This window comes from Anomalospiza imberbis (genome assembly GCF_031753505.1).
Source record: "Anomalospiza imberbis isolate Cuckoo-Finch-1a 21T00152 chromosome W unlocalized genomic scaffold, ASM3175350v1 scaffold_91, whole genome shotgun sequence".
Classification (NCBI taxonomy): domain Eukaryota; kingdom Metazoa; phylum Chordata; class Aves; order Passeriformes; family Viduidae; genus Anomalospiza; species Anomalospiza imberbis.
The window spans coordinates 63,328-83,296 of NW_027099347.1; the positions used below are offsets into that span (position 1 = coordinate 63,328).

General features: G+C 49.4%; 1 protein-coding gene and 1 long non-coding RNA gene across 2 annotated transcripts; both read right to left on the reverse strand.

The window, feature by feature from the left end:
* Positions 1-1,067: 1,067 nt before the first annotated feature.
* LOC137465628 (uncharacterized) lies at positions 1,068-2,342 on the reverse strand. Its single transcript, XR_010994736.1, has 2 exons — positions 1,939-2,342; positions 1,068-1,217 (listed from the first exon to the last, which is right to left on the reverse strand). It is a non-coding gene; the product is annotated as an uncharacterized lncRNA (long non-coding RNA).
* A 5,964-nt stretch (positions 2,343-8,306) lies between these two features.
* LOC137465634 (uncharacterized) lies at positions 8,307-18,420 on the reverse strand. Its single transcript, XM_068177706.1, has 7 exons — positions 17,689-18,420; positions 17,067-17,181; positions 16,761-16,895; positions 16,268-16,552; positions 15,822-15,923; positions 15,316-15,418; positions 8,307-8,383 (listed from the first exon to the last, which is right to left on the reverse strand). The coding sequence occupies exons 1-7, from the start codon at positions 18,255-18,257 to the stop codon at positions 8,307-8,309; spliced, it is 1,386 nt and encodes a 461-aa protein (XP_068033807.1). The 5' UTR covers positions 18,258-18,420.
* Positions 18,421-19,969: the final 1,549 nt, after the last annotated feature.

A 19,969-nucleotide genomic window follows, 5' to 3' on the forward strand; every position in this document is an offset into this window, starting at 1 on the left:
TAGTCCACAGAGGAAAGAGGGGGGAACATGCAGGACAATGAGAGTCCATTGTGATTGCTGTGGGGGAACAGGTGAGTCCACTGAAACCACCAAAGCAAGGCGAACACAATGAAGAATAAGTCCATTGAAATTACTGAAGAACAGGTCATGTCATTAGTGGTCAGACCACCATTTCCCCCCCCTCCCTGTAGTAGGGGTCTCAGTCTCAGTCCTTGGGAGGAGGGTTCTCAATCTTTGTCTGTCACGGTGGTAACAAGGCAGATGAGGGCTCTTCAATGAAGGACCACGGGAGTCACCCCAAAAGTTCATTCGGCTTCAGGAGGAGAGTGGGCAAATATGCAGTAGGCCGTTCCTTGCTGGGTCCATGCCAGGTCCTTGCTGATTCCTTGCCAAGTTCTTGCCAACTCCTTGCCAGGCCATGTTCGGAACAGCTAACGTAACGGTACAGCAGCTGCACCTGCACTGCTGCTCTCTCCAAGCTGGAACTGTAGTGGGGGAAGGGGTTTCTCCTCATGGCAATCGTGGGGGCTTCAGACGGCCTCTTACACAGGGTCAGTGCCAGGAGCATCCCCTGGCGCTGTTTAACACCGGCTCTGCAGGAACTGGGGATGCAAACAGGATGAACCTGAGCATCTCCCACCAGCAGATACCTCAGAGCTTACACAGCAATATGGCCGTGACTCTCCCAAACTGGATTTAGGAATGGCACACCTACTGCAGCCATTGGATCCAGATCTGCCCAGATACCTTTGGGACTCCTGCTTTTGGTGTCTCTGCCTCCTCTCCCTGCCCGAAGGAGGCTCCTCTCTCCCTCTCCCTGCCCTGACAAGACAGTCACACAAATAAAGACATGGGATTACCAGGTGCTGAGGAGCTGTAGAAGGAGCCTTCTCCAGGTCTGGTCTGTTTCCAAAACCCACACAGTCTCCTGCAGCAAGGAACCTCCTTGTCCACCGTCTCCAAGGGTGTCAAGCTCAGGAAGGGATTCTTGACACCCTATCCAGCTGGGAGAGCTCCTGTGTCTCCATACCAGGGGATAAAACCAAACACAGGAACCCTGGGGGGACTGAGATTGTGGCATAGGGACATCTGTATTTATTTCCCAGTGACAAACAAAAATGTGGAATGGTGCCAGAGCTTGTTTTGATCTACATCAGCCTTTGATACACGTCCCTCCTCCTGACAGCGACTTCTCTGCAGTTGCACTGGGAGATCTCCTGGGTCGAGTCCAGTAAGAGGAGATTTCAGTGGTGCTGAGGTGCTCGAGGGGGCCCATTTCAATGCTCTGCTGAAGTCCAAGGACATTGTGGTTCACCAAGGAGCAACGCTCCTTTCTGGCACTCACTTTCCCGTGAGGGACATTATTCAGTTGCTGCCATTGAGTGAGTTCCAGCAACAGGGAGAGGGAGGAGGAGATGATCCCACCCATGGCTGCTGCTGGGTCCAGACACTGGGTGAGATAAAGCCGAGACAGAGCTTCAGCATCTCCCCCAAAATCACAGAAGGGCTTGGCTTGGAAGAGACCTTCAAGTTCATCTCGTTCCATACCCCCTTCCACTATCCCAGGCTGCTCCAAGCCCTGTCCAAACTGGCCTTGGACACTGCCAGGGATCCAGGGGCAGCCACAGCTTCTCTGGGCAAGCTCTGATCTCTGCCCAGGAAAGCAGGGACAGGACCCAAGGGAACGGCTGGAGCTGGGCCAGGGCTGGGCTGGGCTGGAGATCAGCAAAAGCTTCTTCCCCCAGAGGAGGGTCAGACACTGCCCAGGCTCCCCAGGGAATGGGCACAGCCCCGAGGCTGTCGGAGCTCCAGGAACCTTTGGACCCCATTCCCAGGGCTGCATGGGCTGCGATTGTTGGGTTGTCTGTGCAGGGCCGGGGGCTGGACTTGATGATCCCAATGGGTCCCTCCCAGCTCAGCCCCTTCTGCAATTCTCACTCTTTGGATCAGCCTTTGTGTCCCCTCGAGGTGCTGGCAGAGCTGCTGGGGACAGGGCAGGAGCGGGGCAGCCCCAGCGTTCCCCTGTCTGTGACACCCCAGCGGTGACAGCCCCAGCGTTCCCCTGTCTGTGACACCTCATGTGTGACAGCCCCAGCATTCCCTCCCTGGAATCGCTCCAAGGGAAGTGTCCAGAGCCGTGTCCAGCCAATGGAACTGACCGGCCACCGACCAGCCCGGCCTGGGCTGATGTGGATTCCTCTGCAGACAGCTCGGGGAAGGTCCCCCTGGCCACCTGCACAGTGCCACAGACAAGTGTCAGACACAGTTACAGAGCTCTGCCCAGAGCTGACAGGTGAGTTAATTAAAAAAAAAAAAAAAAAAAAACAAAAACCAAAAAAAACCCAAAAACACTAACCAACAAATGAAAAACCCAATACCAAAACAAAAAACCCCCACAACCCATCACCCTAATGTGAAAAATGCATATTTTATGATTGGCTTTTCGCAAATATTAAATTGAATACTATATGTATTATGTTATATTGATTAGAAGTGCTGTATTAACATTTTAATAGTATGGTAAATGTAGTTTTGTAGTTAAAATAGAACCTATGTATGTGGGGTTTTTTTTACTAACTCAAGCAAGAGATGAGATAATGAAGAAACTCTTCACACAGAGATGACAATGATGGGGGCCCATAAAGAATTACTGCCTCCTTATCGGAAAAGACAAACATTCTTCCACCTTCTCTCCGTCTTTATGGAACCACCAGGATTAAGGGGAAGAAGTTGACAAAAACCAGAAAAGTTCTTAATTTGCAAGGAATTTATGCATCATGTATGAGATGTATGAATATGCAACAGGCTATTGCTTTTAAAGATTATTCCTTTGTTCACAAGGCATGCTTATGGGGCTTAAGTGCCCGAGAGCATCCGGACGTCCGTAATTCTTTGCTTTTTATTGTCTTGTAATTGTCCTAGCTCTAAATTTTCATTACTCTAATTGTATTACTATTTTTATAACCATTTTATTATTATTAAACTTTTAAAATTTTAAAAACCAAGTGATTGGCGTTTATAACATCATGAAAACCAGAATATGATAAACAAATTTCAGGGACACAAAACCAGTTGCAGACTTCCCATACTTGAAGAATCCATTGAACACAGGAAAACTACAAGGGTTCCTTTGTCACGTATACATGGGAAAGGTAGAAAGGTCAGAATGAGGAAGACTTATTTTACTTCTTCATTTTGGAGGCCCCTCCCCAAAATGGACCCCCGACTCATTTCAGGGAACAAAACTGCGCATGCTTAATAGCCTTTTTGCCAATTAGCATACGAGGCAGAGCAGAGGAAGTGACAGGGATATGAATATGCATTCATATTTTGTGTATTCAAGACTTCTGTAAATAAAAGGGCTTTGTAATACCTGTGATTTTTGCAGTGCGCATTAGGGAGTTATCCCATGTGCTGCCCGGCTGTTGCAATAAACATTCACTTTCTAACTTTAAACTGTTAGAGACCTTTTTGTCCGTCTCAGTTGGATATCAATATTAGATCAATATTCCTATTTTAGTAAATCGGTGTCCACAAAGGAGACAGAGGAGTCCCGTAAAAGTCCCTTGACTGGAACAAAGGGAGAAAGTGCATCAGGCGTGTGTTCAACGGGGTCTCTCAATCACTTGGATCAATTAGCTTTCTTTTCTCCTTTCCCGGCTGCATTTTCTCCTCATTCCCTTTCCCCCTTGGCTGAGCTACTTGGGAGGTACTCGTGACTTCCCGATCCGCCCATCCATGTCCCCCTCATTACATGCCCTCTATAAAACACACGATCCATGATCATTTAAACTAGCTAAATCAATTGATATTTTTAAGTAAGCTTTACTAATTGACATGGACTGCTCCTCAGCCAAGGTCACGCTAAACTCCTGAACTTAGAGAAGAAGAACAAAGACTTTATAGGATTGTGAGAGATGAGGTGATATTTTGCTGAAGCCAAAAGGTTATTAAGCTAAAGAATGAAAGTTGTTGGTTCTATGTGTTGTTGTTTGTGGTTTGGATATGTTCTGGTTGGTTTGTTGGGTGTTGCTGGAGAGGAGCGGGGTTGAAGCCCTGACTAAAAAGGAATTCAGATGAGAGGGGAGTAGACAGAAAAGCAGGCGGTCAAGAGAGAATGGAAGTGCCCCAGTACCCACCCAATGGGAAAGGGACAGGGACTGCCCCAGCCGGGAAATGCCTGAAAATTTTCCAGTTTGTTGGAAGGTGTGTGTATTCGGCTCTCGGGAGGGACACGCAAATTCAGCTCGGCTGAATCGGTATGAATGAACAGTTGTTGCCCTCATTTTTAAAAGTGTTAAGTTTTCTTTTATAGTTCTTTTAAAAGTTTTAAAGTTCTCATAAAACTGCTTTAGCCTTCTGATAATGTTTACGTATTTCTACTAAAGTTCTCACGCACTGTTCATGTAAATAATGATTGCTTTACATTCTTCTTTGTGGGAGGAGAAAATTAATAGACTGTTAGCTTGACCAGTGTGGTTAGAGAAGTGACAATTTCATCCTCCAATCCACTGTCACTTTTAGAATTCTATATATTGCAAAGTCAGAAATAAAATTAACTCTTTTTCTCTCTTGAATTCACCAAGCTTCTGTGTACTCATTTCGTGTCCAATAGCGGCAAACAGTTTCCTCTTGCTTTGAAGACTTTGTCCCCATTTAATTGTGTCTAAAATCCTGTTCATTTCTAACAGGATTACAAATATTAAGTTCTTCACCCAGGGCAGATTTAAAGCCCCAACTCCCGTGTCACATCCCCCAGACTTCTGGAACATCGACAGAGCTACCCCAAACCTTCCTGTCAGCCCCTAGAAACGCCCCAGAGACCTCCCAACCCCTGTATCAACCCCACATCTGCCCATAACTCCCCCAAAGACCCCACCCCAGCTGCCCATAACTTCCTCAAAGTCCCCCCAAGCCCCATATCACATTCCCTGACCTCAAACAAACCCTTATTTCCCGCCCCCCCCCCCCCCCCCCCCAATGCCACTCACACACGGCTATGGCCTGAGGGGACATGCTGGTGGTCTTCGGGTGGGAGCTGGCCAGGGCATCCTGACCAAAGACCTGTGGGGCTTCAGCCTTTTCAGGGGAGGCTGGCAGCAGCTGCACCCCCAAAACGGCCCCTGCAGCCCCCTCAGCCTTGCAGCTGCATGGCTGGATGACTGGCTCCATGTGTTTGGAGGTGGAGAGGAGGCTCAGGGCATCCCAGGGTGCACTGGTGGGATTTTCAGGAGGCTACAGGGCCAGGGGGCCTGGAGGATTTGGAAGTGCTGGGGGAAACTGGGGAAAGGGGAGGTTGAGGGGTTTTGGGGAGCTGGGGGTGAATTGCGGTGAAAAATCAAGACCCCACAATTCCTATAAAGATTTGTAGGGACAGTATGTTTATTCAGCGCTGGACGCATGTGAGGGATCTTTTCCCTTCAAAGGACATGCATGCCCCTGAAAACTCCCGATCCTTTTTTATTACTCTAGTTAATTTACATATTCATAGAATTTCACAATCGGTTCATGCATATTCATTCTTCTGATTTCACGTTACACTTACAGCTAGTTACACTTGTACTCAGTTTTTGTTAGAAAGTACAGAGAGAACTCCTGGGTCACTCTGCGCTGTCTGTTTCAAGGTCTGAGGAGTCTTTCTTATCTCTTATCTCTTTAGCTTGGAAATTTGCATTCTTTCTCCTTAGCTGGGGCAGTTTTGCTAGTGTTGCAGTTACCAGACTAAACAGCATATTTTACTTATGTTTGCAAGCTCAAAGAGGCACATTTCACCTAAATCCAAATGGATTTCTACCCTGTTAAATTTTTACTGTGTCTCATTCTCCCCCTTCTCTGATGGTAAGTAAATTCTTTTACTTAATGCAAATCTTTACATTAATAAGTGTCCCTTAATGCTTTACTATGTATATTGGACCTACTAGGCACAATTACAATAGCACAAGGAGTCCTCAAGCATACACAGCCTTTACTAGCATATACAAGCACAGTTTTCTGATCAGTGACAGGATGAATCTCAGTGACAGATACTTTGTTCAGTGTCATGACACACATCTTGACACTGATAGTATTAATATTAATAGTACACATTAATAGTATTGCTTTATCCTAGTACCACAAGATTCCAAGTTTACTGTTTGCCACTTTTCGTTTACCTTTCGTGCCCATACCTTATGTTCTGAAGGGTAGAGCACCATTTTTCATGATTTAAACAGTGGCATTGCATACAGTAAGTACAAAGGTGGTGGCCACATTAGAAACAGGATCACAGGCCACAGATGCTTCTGAGATTTCTTTATATAATCAGCAAATTTACCATAGTCCACCAGGATTGGAACTTTCTCTCAGAATCAATCGCATTATCCTAGACAATCCTTCAAATTTCAGTTGGAAAATTACTTTCACCTCTTCCTGTATGATCAAAGCTGCTGCTGCTGGCATCCAAAACTGTGCTTGTATAAAACTGAATGCTAAAGACACGTTATTTTAAATTTTTTCTCTGGCAACAGGCAAAGAGATAAAATGCGACATAGTGTCCAAAAGTACTTGAAAATAATAAACACTTTTTCTCATCTTTGCATATGAACTTTCTTTCCCAAACTGTTAAATACAATTCACAAGTGATAGCAACTACATTTTTTTCGCTAAACCTTTACCGTTTTTTCTTTTTCTTTCGCTCTGCTTGCAGGGCTGCTTCCTGAGCTGCCAGTTCTTCTTCTTTTCTGTGCTCGGCCTCCAGCAGCTGATTTCTTGGACCCTGGCCTTTTAGGGATAACTAGGGGTTGTTTTAAGTTTGCCAGTCCACCTGCTGCAGTGGCCAGCTCTCTCATAGATCTAGTGTACTGATAAGAATCTGGGACTAAGGCTATTCAGCATCAATTACAATCATACACAAAACAATTCTATAAATAAAATTACAAACTACCCCCTTCCCCCCCGCAATACACTCATTTTGCCTGAAAAAGTTTTAGTCACAGTTCATTGTCTCTTTGTATCAATTTCCAAGTGGCTTCTGGGGCCTGTTTCATTCAAGCGTGGTGGATCCAGGCATTCTGCTTCTTAACCTTGATTGCGGTGTAGGTGGTGAGAAGCATCTGGAATGGTCTTTCCCACTGTGGTTCCAAAGTCTTTTCTGTAAGAGACTTAACGTATACTTCACTTAGCTCCCTGCTCTGAGTTCCAGTCACATGTCTTTTAATTTTCTTTGACCTGTCTACTTAAAGCCTCTATATAGGTCTCTTGCACTATTTCAGAAATAAAATGTGATCATTTGTCTGGGAATATTGTGACTGGAACTCTAAAAGCAGTATTATTTACTCTGGTCACCTTGATAGTTCTGGTGGGGAATGCTTCTGGCCACCCTGAATATGTATTTGCCAATACTCATGAATACTGACACCCCCCTTTCCATGGGGGTTTTGAAAAGCCAATTTACCACTGCTGTCCAGATCCATGGCCCCTCCCAATCTGATCAAGTTTTGTCTGGGGGGATTCTTGGGGTTTGTCTGGAGGCAAGGATCACACTGTCAGTTCACCTGAGTGATTGTGGCATATAAATTCCTGGTAATGATCCTTTAAATCAAATATGTGTAAAAATCCCGTGAAAACTAACACTTAAAAGTCAACACTTCATTTCGATGCACTCTCTAACACTGGCAGCCTTGGTCATTCTGGGAAAGGAGCCACACTTTATAAAAGCTTTTAAGTAGTTAGGGCCCAGTGTGTTTTCTGGTGCTTCTCCCTTACTAGTGACCACACAAATGGGGAGGGATTACCATCTCCCCTTCAATGGTAGGCCACCCCTCTTGGTTATATGTCCCTTTTGATTAGTATTATTATTATATTCTGGCTTAGCTTTAAGGCAAATCTGTCCATAATTGCCTCACCTTTTGCTGCTTTCTTTGCCTCTCTATCCACCAGCTCATTTCTTTTTTCCTAATTCTGAGCTCACTCTCTCGTGTGCTTTAATATGCATACTTCCAGCAGCCGGATTATCTCTTGTGCATGTTTGATATTCTTTCCTTGTGAAGTCAGCAGTCTCCTCTCTCTTGACAGCTCCATGTGCGTGCAAAACTCCGAATGCATATGTAGACTCTATATAAATGTTTCTTCTCCTTCCTTTTGCCATTTCTAAGGCACAGGGCAGTGCAATAATCTTGGCCTTCTGTGCAGAGGTGCCTGTTGGTAAGGGTGCAGATTCTATTACCTCTCTGGTAGTGACTGCATATCCAGCATGTCGCTTTCCACTGGCAACTTGGTTCAACTCCTGTCAGTGAACCAGGTCTCTGCATCATCCAAAGGAGTGTCCCTTAAGTCTGGATGGCTGGAGTAAGTAGCTTCAGTAGTCTCCAGGCAATCATGGTGTACTGCTTCTCTTTGATTTCCACTGAGAAAAGAAGATGGATTGACAATGTTAGTTACCACTCCCTATATCATCTTGTACCATGATGGCCTGGTGCTTCAGGAACCTTTGTGGTGAGAGCCAGTGGCCGCCCTTTACTTCCAGTACTGCGGACACTGTGTGGGACACTTGTACAGTCAATTTCTGCCCCAGGGTAAATTTGCATGCTTCTCGTATATTCAGCACGACTGCTGCTACAGCTCTGAGGCAACCTGGCCATCCTTTGGCATTGCATCTAGTTACTTGGAAAAGCAAGCAACTGCCCTCCGGTATGAATTCAAGTCCTGATCCACATGGGAGAATAGAAAGAATAGTTTACTTACATGTGGAAGTCCCAAAGCTGGAGCTGACATGAGGCACTCTTTAGCTGGTGAAAGGCCCGTGTGGCTTTCTTTGTTCACTGGAGATCTCTATCTGGCAAACAGTCTGTAATTATAAACCCACAGCTGGCACCACCCTGCCATGCCTGTGTCTTTTTCTTTAATACTCTGTATCTTTGGAGTTCTAGGAAATTTGAAAGGCTTCTTCCTTCTTCCTGTGGAGTTTCCCAGGACTCTGGATCTTTGCAAGTTGTTCTCCAAACAGAGTGGGGAATTTTGAAGCCTTGCGGCACATGGACCAAGTGAGCTAGTTTTTGTGCCTGCTTTTAGGGCTTTTCTATTCAAATGCAAAAATTTTCTGGCTGGCTTCATGGATAGGGAGGCAAAAGAAAGCATCTTTCAGATCTAAAACAGTAAACCAGGTTAGTTCAGGTGTTAAACAAGTTAGTAAGGTATATGGATTTGCTACCACAGGATATAAATCCTTTGTTATCTAATTGACAGCCCTCAATCCTGTACGATCAATTATTGGGCTGCTTTCTTCCCTATCTTTTTCAGGGGCCACTTCTTAATTCCCACTGGTTGTGTCCCTTCCTTAAGCTTGATTACTATAGGGGGGGCGTTCTTTGCCCTCCCTGGTACATCAGATGCCCATACCCCTGAAAATACTTGTCCTAATAGCTCTTCACTAATTTCCCCCTAATTTTTATTAGCTGTTAATGTTAAATGTAATACCTCTATGTACCTTTGATCATTTACCTCCAGAGTAACCTCTTCATTCTAGAATGTTTAGCGAGTTGGGTATATACAAAAACTTGTAAATACCCCATTGTTACTATAAAGGTTTACAAAAGTATGCCTTCTCAGACTGGCCAGTTATTCCCACTAAAGCTTTATTTAAAACTGAATATATGGCCCTTGTATCAACCAAAATTCCACCCTTTCTTTTCTCCTGGTCCCACTGCCTCTCACAGAGGGGTCTGTTACTTCCTAGTTCTGGATGAGATTGAACTGCCAGGAGGGGGATGGGTTCGAGTGGGTATACCTTTGGAGCCTGAGTCCTCTTCCCTTTTGGGGAGGTCCTCCTCATCCTCCTTTACCTTAGGAGGAGCCTTTTACAAATCATGTATGTTTCTGTGTTTCAGGATGATAAGCTTTGTCTGATTTCATACATTGCTGCCTTATGTGGCATGCTGAACAACACGTTTGATTTGCCTTCTCTTTGTTCTGTTTTCTTTTTCAAGAGCTAACACCAATGGGTCAGAGGGAACTCTGAACGCACAGTTACTCTGCCATTCTGGCTGATTCTTTAAGGTGGAAAACATATCAGCATACAAGACCTCACCTTATTTGCTCTGGTTAGTTCTCATTCCTTATAGTATTTTGTTTCCACCTAAGCCTCACAGTCTTTTCTCAGTTTTTCTCACACACAGACCTCCAAGTGGCAGGTATCAGATGCGATCCTCCACACATAAGCTTTAAGATCTTAGCTTCTGAATCGGCTTGATCAGGAACCTTCATTTTACACTTGGGGCATAGAACAGCAATACCAGCCCCTTTCACAAACTCTGTATTGCAATCATACTAACGCAAGGTGCCAGCCTTTCAATGCACCAAAAACTCCCTTTCACAAAATCTCAGTCTTTTCCAGTTCTCTTCCTGCACAATCTAATTAAAGCATTGTTTCTACCGACACTTACTTTGTTGCCCTGCAAAAGGCTGTACCTGTTACAGCAAAAACTCTGATATGCTCACAAACACAGATCTCCCCCTCCTTATCTCAAATTCCTGAGAGTCAGGGCTTAAGTTGCTGTGGGGGGGAACAATTCCTGGAATTCCTCTAATTTGTTCTACCACAGTTAAACATAAATCACCATACTGTAGCTCTTCTGAATAAAATGCTACAATTGTTGCAAACAAAATCCTAAAATCTCCACAAACAAAACCGTACAATCCCGAGAATCAAATTACCACAATGCGGGGGAAGAACCACACCAACTCACTGGGAAAGCTGGTATCTCTTAAGAATCAAGTCCGAAACACTGCGTAACAGGTAAGAGAAGCCTCTTTGTTCATCATTAAAGAAGAACTCAAACAAAGGAGGAGGCTTTTGTGAATAACAGGAAACCGCAACATAGAAACTAGAGGACACGCTGACTCCTTAAGTTGATTGTACAACTAGGGTCAGGAGGTGTGTAACCATATATGGAAAGATCGTTACAGGGTCATAAACCCCTAATGAGGAAGAGGAGGAGAGCCTTCATCCAGACAATGACCAGAGAGCAGAAGGCGACCCCCTAGCAACTGGAAGCGCACGTGCAGAGTACTCCCGGAAAAGCCACAAATGCGGAAGAAGAGAGGGAATAAAGGACCGTGGGAAAAGGGAAATGGTGTGAGCTGTTGGCGGAGCACTGACTCCCCGGCTACACCCAGCGCTGTTTGCTTGTCATTGCTTGCTGTAATCAATAAATTTTCTAATCAACCTCTAAAGGATCGGACAAATTATTTACCCTAACTTACAACAATTTTGGTGCCGTGACTTGGATAAGGGCCATCTGCTGGAAACTTCTTATGGGGAGGCGCCCTCGCTGCTGCTTTAGCAACAAGCCCCGCGTAGGAATTTTTCTTCCGAAACCCTTACCGTAAAACCCAAATTCAATGGCAAGCAAAGAATAGCCGGCAACCCCTTAATCTTTGTGCACGAAGTTCCGGGTGAAGACAGAGGATTGTGTAAGTATATCTCGGCAGTCCCTTGGGACTTCCGAGGCCCCGGCTTAAAAGAAGCAGGGGACTGCTCGGTCGGGGTTGGGATCCTGGAGTGTGACGAGTGAGACATCTCCGTGAGACGAGGCGAGTGTGGACCTCATAGTAGTGCGATTCCCACACCTGGCGACAGGCTGGGCCATGAATTGGGGGAAGCGTTGAGGTGTGTGTGTGAGGACACTCCGGAAGATGGGACAGAGGAAAAGCAAGCCCTCTGGTCCCATGGGTGGGGGAACCCCTGTAAAGCTTCCCCAAATCCCTCCAGATAGCCCCTTAGGATTAATGATCAAACATTGGGATGCCTTCCCGTCTCGGAAAGGAAAAGATAAGGTAAAAATGATACATTACTGTATGGAAGTTTGGGGGGGGAAGCAAATAAGGGGACATCACCTGTACTGGCCAGTTTTTGGTTCATTAAAAGACTGGATATGCCAGGCTCTAAATATTTATGTAAATTCTAAAGAACCCTTTAACCTAGAAGAGAGTGAATATGCCTCCCTTTGGATAGTCGGAGAGACCCGCACTAGACTATTTGCACTCAGTACTAGGGAGAAGAAGAAAAGATCAAAAGAGGATCCAGACCTACCTGACTCCACTCCTCCGCCCTACATACCGTCACCCCCTCCACAACCTCCCCCACCTCCTTCTCCTCCTCACTCCCCACCCCGAAACCTTTACCCACCCTTACCCACTCCTGAACCATCCGCCCCGATACCAGATGACTCGGAGGGAGAGGCCCAGAATATCGAGCTCAAAGGAGACAACCGGCGGACAACCAGAAGTCAGGTCAGAAAGAGGCAGGAGGAGATGGGATTATTCCCACTTCAGGAGGCAGGGATGGGCATGGTTCCTAATCCTAACGCAGGCCAACCAGGACAACCTGCCCAGATTCTAGGGGTCGGATATGTGTCTGTACCCTTAAACTCGGGAGATGTAAGAGAATTCAAGAAGGAGATGGGGCACCTTTTAGAGGATCCCCTTGGGGTTGCTGAGAGGTTGGATCAATTCTTAGGCCCCAATATTTATACATGTGATGAGATACAATCCATTTTAGGTATCTTATTTACTTCAGAAGAGAGGACAATGATCAGGGAAGTGGGAATGAGAATATGGGATGATGAGCATCATAAAAGGCCCCCTTGCTGATACCAAGTGGCCCATGCAACGTCCTGACTGGAATAATCAGGATCCTCAACATAGAACTCACATGGCAGATTTACGAAACATCATCATACAGGGGATACGGAAAGCTGTCCCTCAAGGACAGAATACCCAAAAGGCTTTCCGTGAACAACAGAAAAAAAAAGAGGACCCCACAGAGTGGTTAGAAAGACTGAGGAAGACCTTTCAATTATACTCAGGAGTAGATCCCGACACTCCAGTAGGGGAGGCCCTACTAAAGATCCAGTTCATGGCAAACTCATGGGTAGACATTAGAAAAAAGCTGGAAAAGTTGGAGGACTGGCAAGAAAGAGGCCTGGAAGAATTATTGCGAGAGGCACAAAAGGTTTATGTGAGGAGAGAGGACGAGACCCATAAGAAACAAGCCAGGATGATGGTAGCTGCGGTCCGAGAAGGACAGAAAACTGCCCCATTCCCGACCCAAAGGGGAGCGGCTACGCGAGGAGACAGACAAATCCTGAGACGGAATGAGAATATTGAAAGAAAGAAGGAAGGGAGGGGAGTAACTTGTTTTTACTGTGGGAGGAGAGGTCATATGAAACGGGAATGTCGACAAAGGATAGCTGATGAAAAACAATTCCATGAGGACTAGGGGGGTCAAGGGCTCTATTTGCTGGGGCCAAAGGAAAGAACGGAGCCCCTGGTAAAAATTAAGTAAGGTCCCCTATAGGAACTCACCCCCTGGTTGGGGTGAGCCGGAAAGGTGGGAAAGTCTCTCCTCCAACCCGTGTCTCCAAAGAAAGACTCAGTAGTCTTCAGTCGTCCGGTCTCAAGGTAGTTTATTGTATGTTATCTAAAAGATTTCTTCCTGAGCTGCTGCGGTCCGTTCAGCAGTCAGGCAAGGGCACACTCCGACACCCAGGGGGCTGGTGCCCTCTTTTATATCATATATTACGTATTAGATGTTTATGGTTTTTCCCCAATGCCCATCACCTATATTGAACAGTGACTTTCTACTCTAAACCAATCTGTGAGTGCCAACATCACCAAGAACATGGAGGTTAGGAAGAAGAAGGAAAAAGGACGGGGCCCTCCCAAGTCCCTCCATCTTAGAACTTCTGACCCACATGTACAAAACTTAGACCCCTCTGTACAAGGCCTAAAACCCCCCTGTACAGCACTCAAAAACTCTTCCTCTCACTTTGTGACACTACAGTATCTAAACTTTTGTGATTTCTTGTTCTTCCTGCAAAGTTGGTAAATTGTTCCATGGATCAGGTTCAAAGCCACAGGGGTCTGTGGCTGCATTCCAGGGTCTCGAATGCTTTTGACCTGGGCCCAGAACATCCAAGAGTGTCCAAGGGACATTCTGGGTTCCGACAGTCCCCAGCAACAAGAATATGAGTTCCTTGTGTACTCTGGGGCCGAGAGATCAACTGTCCAAACCCTCCCCCGAGGGTGCAGAATATCATCTGACACGGTGCAGGTAGCTGGGGCTAAGGGAGAGCCCTTTGGAGTACCTGTAATAAAAGATATTTTTCTTGAAACTCACTGGAAGGTAGGAATTGGCTCATTTCTATTGGTTCCAGAGGCGGATTACAACCTTTTGGGACGAGATTTAATGATAGAATTAGGAATTGGGGTAGACATAATAGAAAATAAACTGAGCGTCAAGTTGTGCCCCTTAAGGGCTATTGATGAAGCAAAAATAAATCCTGAAGTTTGGTATACCCCTGACACAGTGGGAAGGTTGGATATTGAACCTTTTGAGGTAACCATTAGGAACCCCGAGATCCCCGTGAGGATCAAACAGTATCCCTTATCTAACGAAGGGAGATGGGGATTAAAAACGGAGATAGATTGGCTTTTAAAGCAGGGGTTGCTTGAACCTTGTATGTCCCTCTTTAACACCCCCATTTTACCAGTGAAGAAACCCAATGGCCGTTACCAATTGGTGCATGATCTGAGAGAAATAAATAAGAGAACTATTGAAAGATTCCCTGTAGTTGCCAACCCCTATACACTTTTAAGCCAACTGGACCCAGAAAATCATTGGTATAGCGTAATAGATCTGAAGGATGCCTTTTGGGCTTGCCCCCTCAAGGAAAATTGTAGAGATTATATTGCCTTCGAATGGGAAGATCCGGACACCTACAGAAAACAACAACTGAGGTGGACCGTGCTCCCACAAGGATTTACTGAGTCCCCTAATCTGTTTGGACAAGCCTTAGAACAAATCCTGAAGGATTATACACTGGGGGAAAGAACAACTCTAGTACAGTATGTAGATGATTTGCTAATTGCAGGGACAGAAGAAGAAGCAGTAAGACAGGAGAGTATCAAGTTGCTAAATTTTCTTAGCAACTGCCCTCACTCACCCTGACAGATGTGCCGGAGCTGCCGCTTGTGCCCCCAAGGTGCCACCCGGCCACCCCTGGGAACACAGAGCCTGTCACGGCGCCAGCGGCACAGCTCCCAGCCAGCGGCGCTGCCAGCCCTGTGACCACGCCCTCCTGGCCCTGCAGGGCTCGGGCTGGGCCCTTGCCGCACGCTGCCGCCTAAGGGCATAGCTGCGAGAGGGCGGCAGCAGTGCCGAGGCCAGGCGGGGCTTCACGGCACCGGGCCCAGATGGCACTGCAGGGGCAGCAGCCGGGGCTGGAGCCGAGCTATGGTGGGGCGGGCAGGGAAGGGGAGCCCGGGCTCGCGGCTCACCCATTAACCTGATGGCCGCCTGTCGCAGGGACTGCTGCGGGCTCTCCAGGTGCTGCAGGGCGTGGCGCAGGTGCTCGACCGCCCGGCTCCTGTCCTCTGCCAGCTGGAGAGAGCACCAGGAGGGTGCAGTTGGTGCAAGCTCAGCCCCTCAGCCAGGCGCTCCATGCGGCCAGCACTGGCCTCCCCTGCCCGCACAGCCCTGCCAGATGGCCAGCAGCCACTGGCACTGGGCTCTGGAGGGGGCACCAGGCCGGCTGCTATCCAGGGAGCCGCAGCGCCGCCTGGCCCCACAGCCCAGCTGGGCCGGGGCTCCATTGGCCCCGGCTCGGGCCCACAGGAGCCTGGAGAAGAGCCCCTGCAGCCCAGGGAAGGGAGCGGTGTGTGGGGCGCAGGCTGCCGCCCTTGGCTGCAGCACTGGGCAGGGGCGCAGCTGCCAGCCACACGCACTGAGCAGCGCAGTCGGGGGCTTCTCCAGCCTAAGGCTGGGGCTTGCAGGCCGGCCTTACCAGGCTCTCGCCGAACCTCCAGGTCTGATCCACCTGCAGCATCCACTGGAGATCCTTCCTGTGCAGGAACCTGGCTGAACAACGCAGCGTTTCCCGGGAGGCCTGGAGAGCAGCAGACACCCGGAGATGGAAGCACAGCTGAGGACACAGGACCCACACAGGTCCCTGTGCCAAGGCCAGGACAAGGCTGCAACCTGTCAGGCACCAGGGCAGGAGGCAGCCGAGCCCCCTGCCAGGGGCCAGCGGCAGCTGCTAAGTCCTCATCTGTGCCACTCCCTGGTTCTCATCATGGCAGTGGAAGCAGAGTGGGAGTAGGCTCTGGCGCATGTGTGCCTTCAGGGCCTTTTTTTTCCCCTTCCGGTAAAAAATCCAGCATCTCTCGGAAGACAAACATGGAGCGCAATTGCACCTGGCTATCATCCTGTATGAAAGGAAGGAAGAAAGACCTCAGCATTGGCTGCTTCAGGCCCACCTGGGCACAGGCCTGTAAATGCACAGGGCACAAAGTGTGCTGGTAGCACCCGTTGGCTGTGGCTGGAGGCGCAGAGCCTTATGTTGTCAAAGAGTGGCAGGAGCGCCTCAGTCAGCTGCAGGGCAAAGGCGCTGGTTATCAGGGCGCCATTGCACAGGAGCAAACCACTGAGGAGAATTATGGTCATCCTGAGTATGTCGCTGTCATTTTCCTGCAGGAGCTCCACAAGCCTTTCATGCAGGCTCCACATTCTCACGGCCTGTGTGGAACACAAGTGTGTGAAACAGCATCCTGCTGCCACAGGGCCCAGAGGCCAAAGGCCTGTGCCAAAGCACTCGGGCAGCTGGAGTGGGAGGCAGGAGAGCTGGCAGCAGCTGCCTCGGTGCCCAAAGGCCAGCCAAGCCAAAGTGACTGCCTTCCCCAGCCCCACGCTGGCAGCACGGCTTCAACCGCTGCCCTCTTCTCACCGAGACACTGGTGCCGAGCACCACGAGGCCTCTGAGTGCAAAGCGACGCCTCTCCCTGCACTCGCTCTGCAGGTTCTTTGACATGACCTCCAGGACGCTGTCACGGCATTCACTCAAGTTCAGGCACTCCAGGATCTGAAAGACACAGGCCGGTGACGGGGGAGCCGGCCGGCAGGAGCCCAGAACCGCACAGGGCCGGGCCCAGGCAGCAGCACAGGGTGCGGGCTCCGTCCCAGGCACTGCGGCCACGAGAGGGCAGATAGCCGGGAGACAGCTCCGCAAGGCAGCGCTGGCCTTCGGGCTCACCTCCACAAGGAACGCCATGGCGGCCAAATCGCAGGATGGCGTGTCTTTGCTGAGCAGCCCGAGCAGGTAGAATGCAATCGTGGAACACAGGGCTTCGGGTGCATGGTGCATTTCTCTGACAGGAGGAAATAGGAACCAAACCCCTGAGCCAGCAGGGGCAAACCTCTCCCAGGACTGACTCACAGAGCTCTGGCCTTTCTCCACCACCCTGCAAGGGGGAGCTGGGCCCTCTGGGAGGTTGCCGCTCTTGGGCACACTCCTCTCCCAGCCTTTTGCAGTCTCCTTGGCCATCCCTTGGTGACAAGGCCTTCTGGCCCATGACCATGGGGACTGTGTGGGGCACCTCGGGCACAGGGCACACATGCTGGGGGCAGTTGGGGAGCAGGGGGTCTCACCTGGCCAGCACGCCCACAGCATAGTGGTGGGTGTCAGCGCAGAGCAGTGTGTCCCAGCCATGCTTGTCTTCCACTTCCATCACCACATCCTCATAGTGCAGTCAGCAGAGCAGGGCCTTCAGGGTCTGCTCTGCAAAGCTGTGCACAGAGGAAAGCCCAGGTCACGCTGGGAGCACTGGCTCCTGCCCTGGGCACGTGGCAGGGACAGGAGGACTGGCATGGAGCACCTGTTGGGGTTGGTGGCAAGGCCATGTTGCTGCTGGCATCCCTTCCAGAAGGTATCGACCGCCTCTGGCACATCCAACGTGCTGAAGAGTATTTGGAAGAGCAGGTGCACAAAGAGGTGGGGGAAATACACAGTCACTACATGTGGGACAAAGGGCACCTGGAGGATCTTCCACATCACCACAGTTGCCTGCAAAGGACAGAGCAGCCCGAGACAGTGCTCAGTGCTGAGGTGTCCATGTGGCAAGGCCCGAGCGTGGGAGGGAGAGGCCTGGAGAAGACGCAGGGGGAGCACCAGGCCTGGTGGCCCTGAAGCTGCCCCGAGGCCAGGTTTCAGCCCAGTGCCTGAGGCAGGGAGATGCCGTGGGGGAGGGAGGATGGAGAGCTGATGGAGAGGTGAGCTTGGGGTGAGCAAAGGCCAGTTGCAGAAACTCAAAGCCAGGGCAAGGACAGCCGTGTGGTCCTCATTGGAGGTGCACATGCTGTGCTTTGGCCAGTTGGCCAGCACATCAAGGAGTATGAGCATGGCCAACTCTGCAGTCCTGGGCGAGCACATGATGCTCTTCCACATGGTCAAAGCAGCTCTGTGGGGTCAGAGCTCTGTCTCAGAGGAGTCTGGGACACAGCACCATGGCCTAGGCGGCAGCAGGGAGCTGAGCTGGCTGCCAGCCCTGCCTCTGCCCACTGCCCCTCACTGGCAGCACACAGGCAGCCCAGCCCTATGGGGACTGGCCCCTGAGGAGCAGGGAGGGAGCATGGCAGCATGCTGGGGGGCTGGCAGGGGCCAGGGCTCTGGAATTCTCTGTTTGTCAGACACCTGGGACAGGCTGTACAGGGTGAAGTGCCGCTGAGCCCTGAGACTTGTGGGCACGTGGGCCCCATACCTGTCACACAATGGGGCCAAACGCAGGAGAGCCATCACCACGTCAGAGGGCTGTGCCTACGTCAGATCCAGAAGGGGCCTGTGTCGGAACCCAGAATGTCCCTTGGACACTCTTGGATGTTCCAGGCCCAGGTAAAAAGCATTTGAGACCCTGGAATGCAGCCACAGACCCCTGTGGCTTTGAACCTGATCCATGGAACAATTTACCAACTTTGCAGGACGAACAAGAAATCACAAAAGTTTAGATATTATAGTAGAAGTAGTCACAAAGTGAAAGGAAGAATTTTTGAGTGCTGTACAGGGGGGGTTTAGGCCTTGTACAGAGGGGTCTAAGTTTTGTACATGTGGGTCAGAAGTTCTAAGATGGAGGGACTTGGATGTGCCCTGTCCTCTTTCATTCTTCTTCCTAACCTCCATGTTCTTGGTGATGTTGGCACTCACAGATTGGTTTAGAGTAGAAAGTCACTGTTCAATATAGATGATGGGCATTGGGGAAAAACTGTAAACATCTAATACGTAATGTATGATATAAAAGAGGGCACCAGCCCCCTGGGTGTCGGAGTGTGCCCTTGCCTGACTGCTGAATGGACCACAGCAGCTCAGGAAGAAATCTTTTAGATAACATACAATAAACTACTTTGAGACCTGATGACTGAAGACTACTGAGTCTTTCTTTGGAGACACGGGTTGGAGGAGAGACTTTTCCACCTTTCCGGCTCACCCCGACCAGGGCTGAGTTCCTATAGGCCTGTACAGATTGTACTCAGGAAACTCATTGGCCACGAGCCACTGGTGGATGTTCCTCACCATGGCGGGGACCTGGAGAAGGCAAGGGAGACTTGGAAAGCTGCCAGAGGAAGGAATGTGACCAGCTGCTCCCAGGGAAGTGCTTCCCTTGCCACCACACTGCCATGGCCTCAAAGGCTTCCAGTGCGCAACAGGCGTGGCTTGGGAGGCCAAGCAATTGCTGGGAAGAGCGAAGCCAGGCCACAGGCTGCTTACTTGCTTTGGACTGGAAGGACCCTCTTCCACGAGCATATCCAGCAGGGCAGCACTGGTCTTGGTTTTGAAGATGGGAGAGTACGCTCTGACCACAGTGCCCATGACGCTGGTCTCTTCCTCCCAAATCCTCTTCAGGAATTTGCAAACCATCTGTAGCAGAAGGGCAAGGAGCCAGGGATGCTGCATGGAGTGCTCCGAGCACAGTGCTGAGCTGAGCAGTGACAGCAGGCCCAGCTCAGCTGGGGATGGCTGCAGGTACCTGCGCTGTTCTGTGCAATAGGCCACGGGTGCGTTCCTGCTCTCATGTGTGGTCCATGGCTGCACCTGGCAAAGAGCGAGCGCAGCCTGAGCTGAGGGGCTGCGGGACAGGCTGAAGAACACAAGGCCAGCCCTGCGCT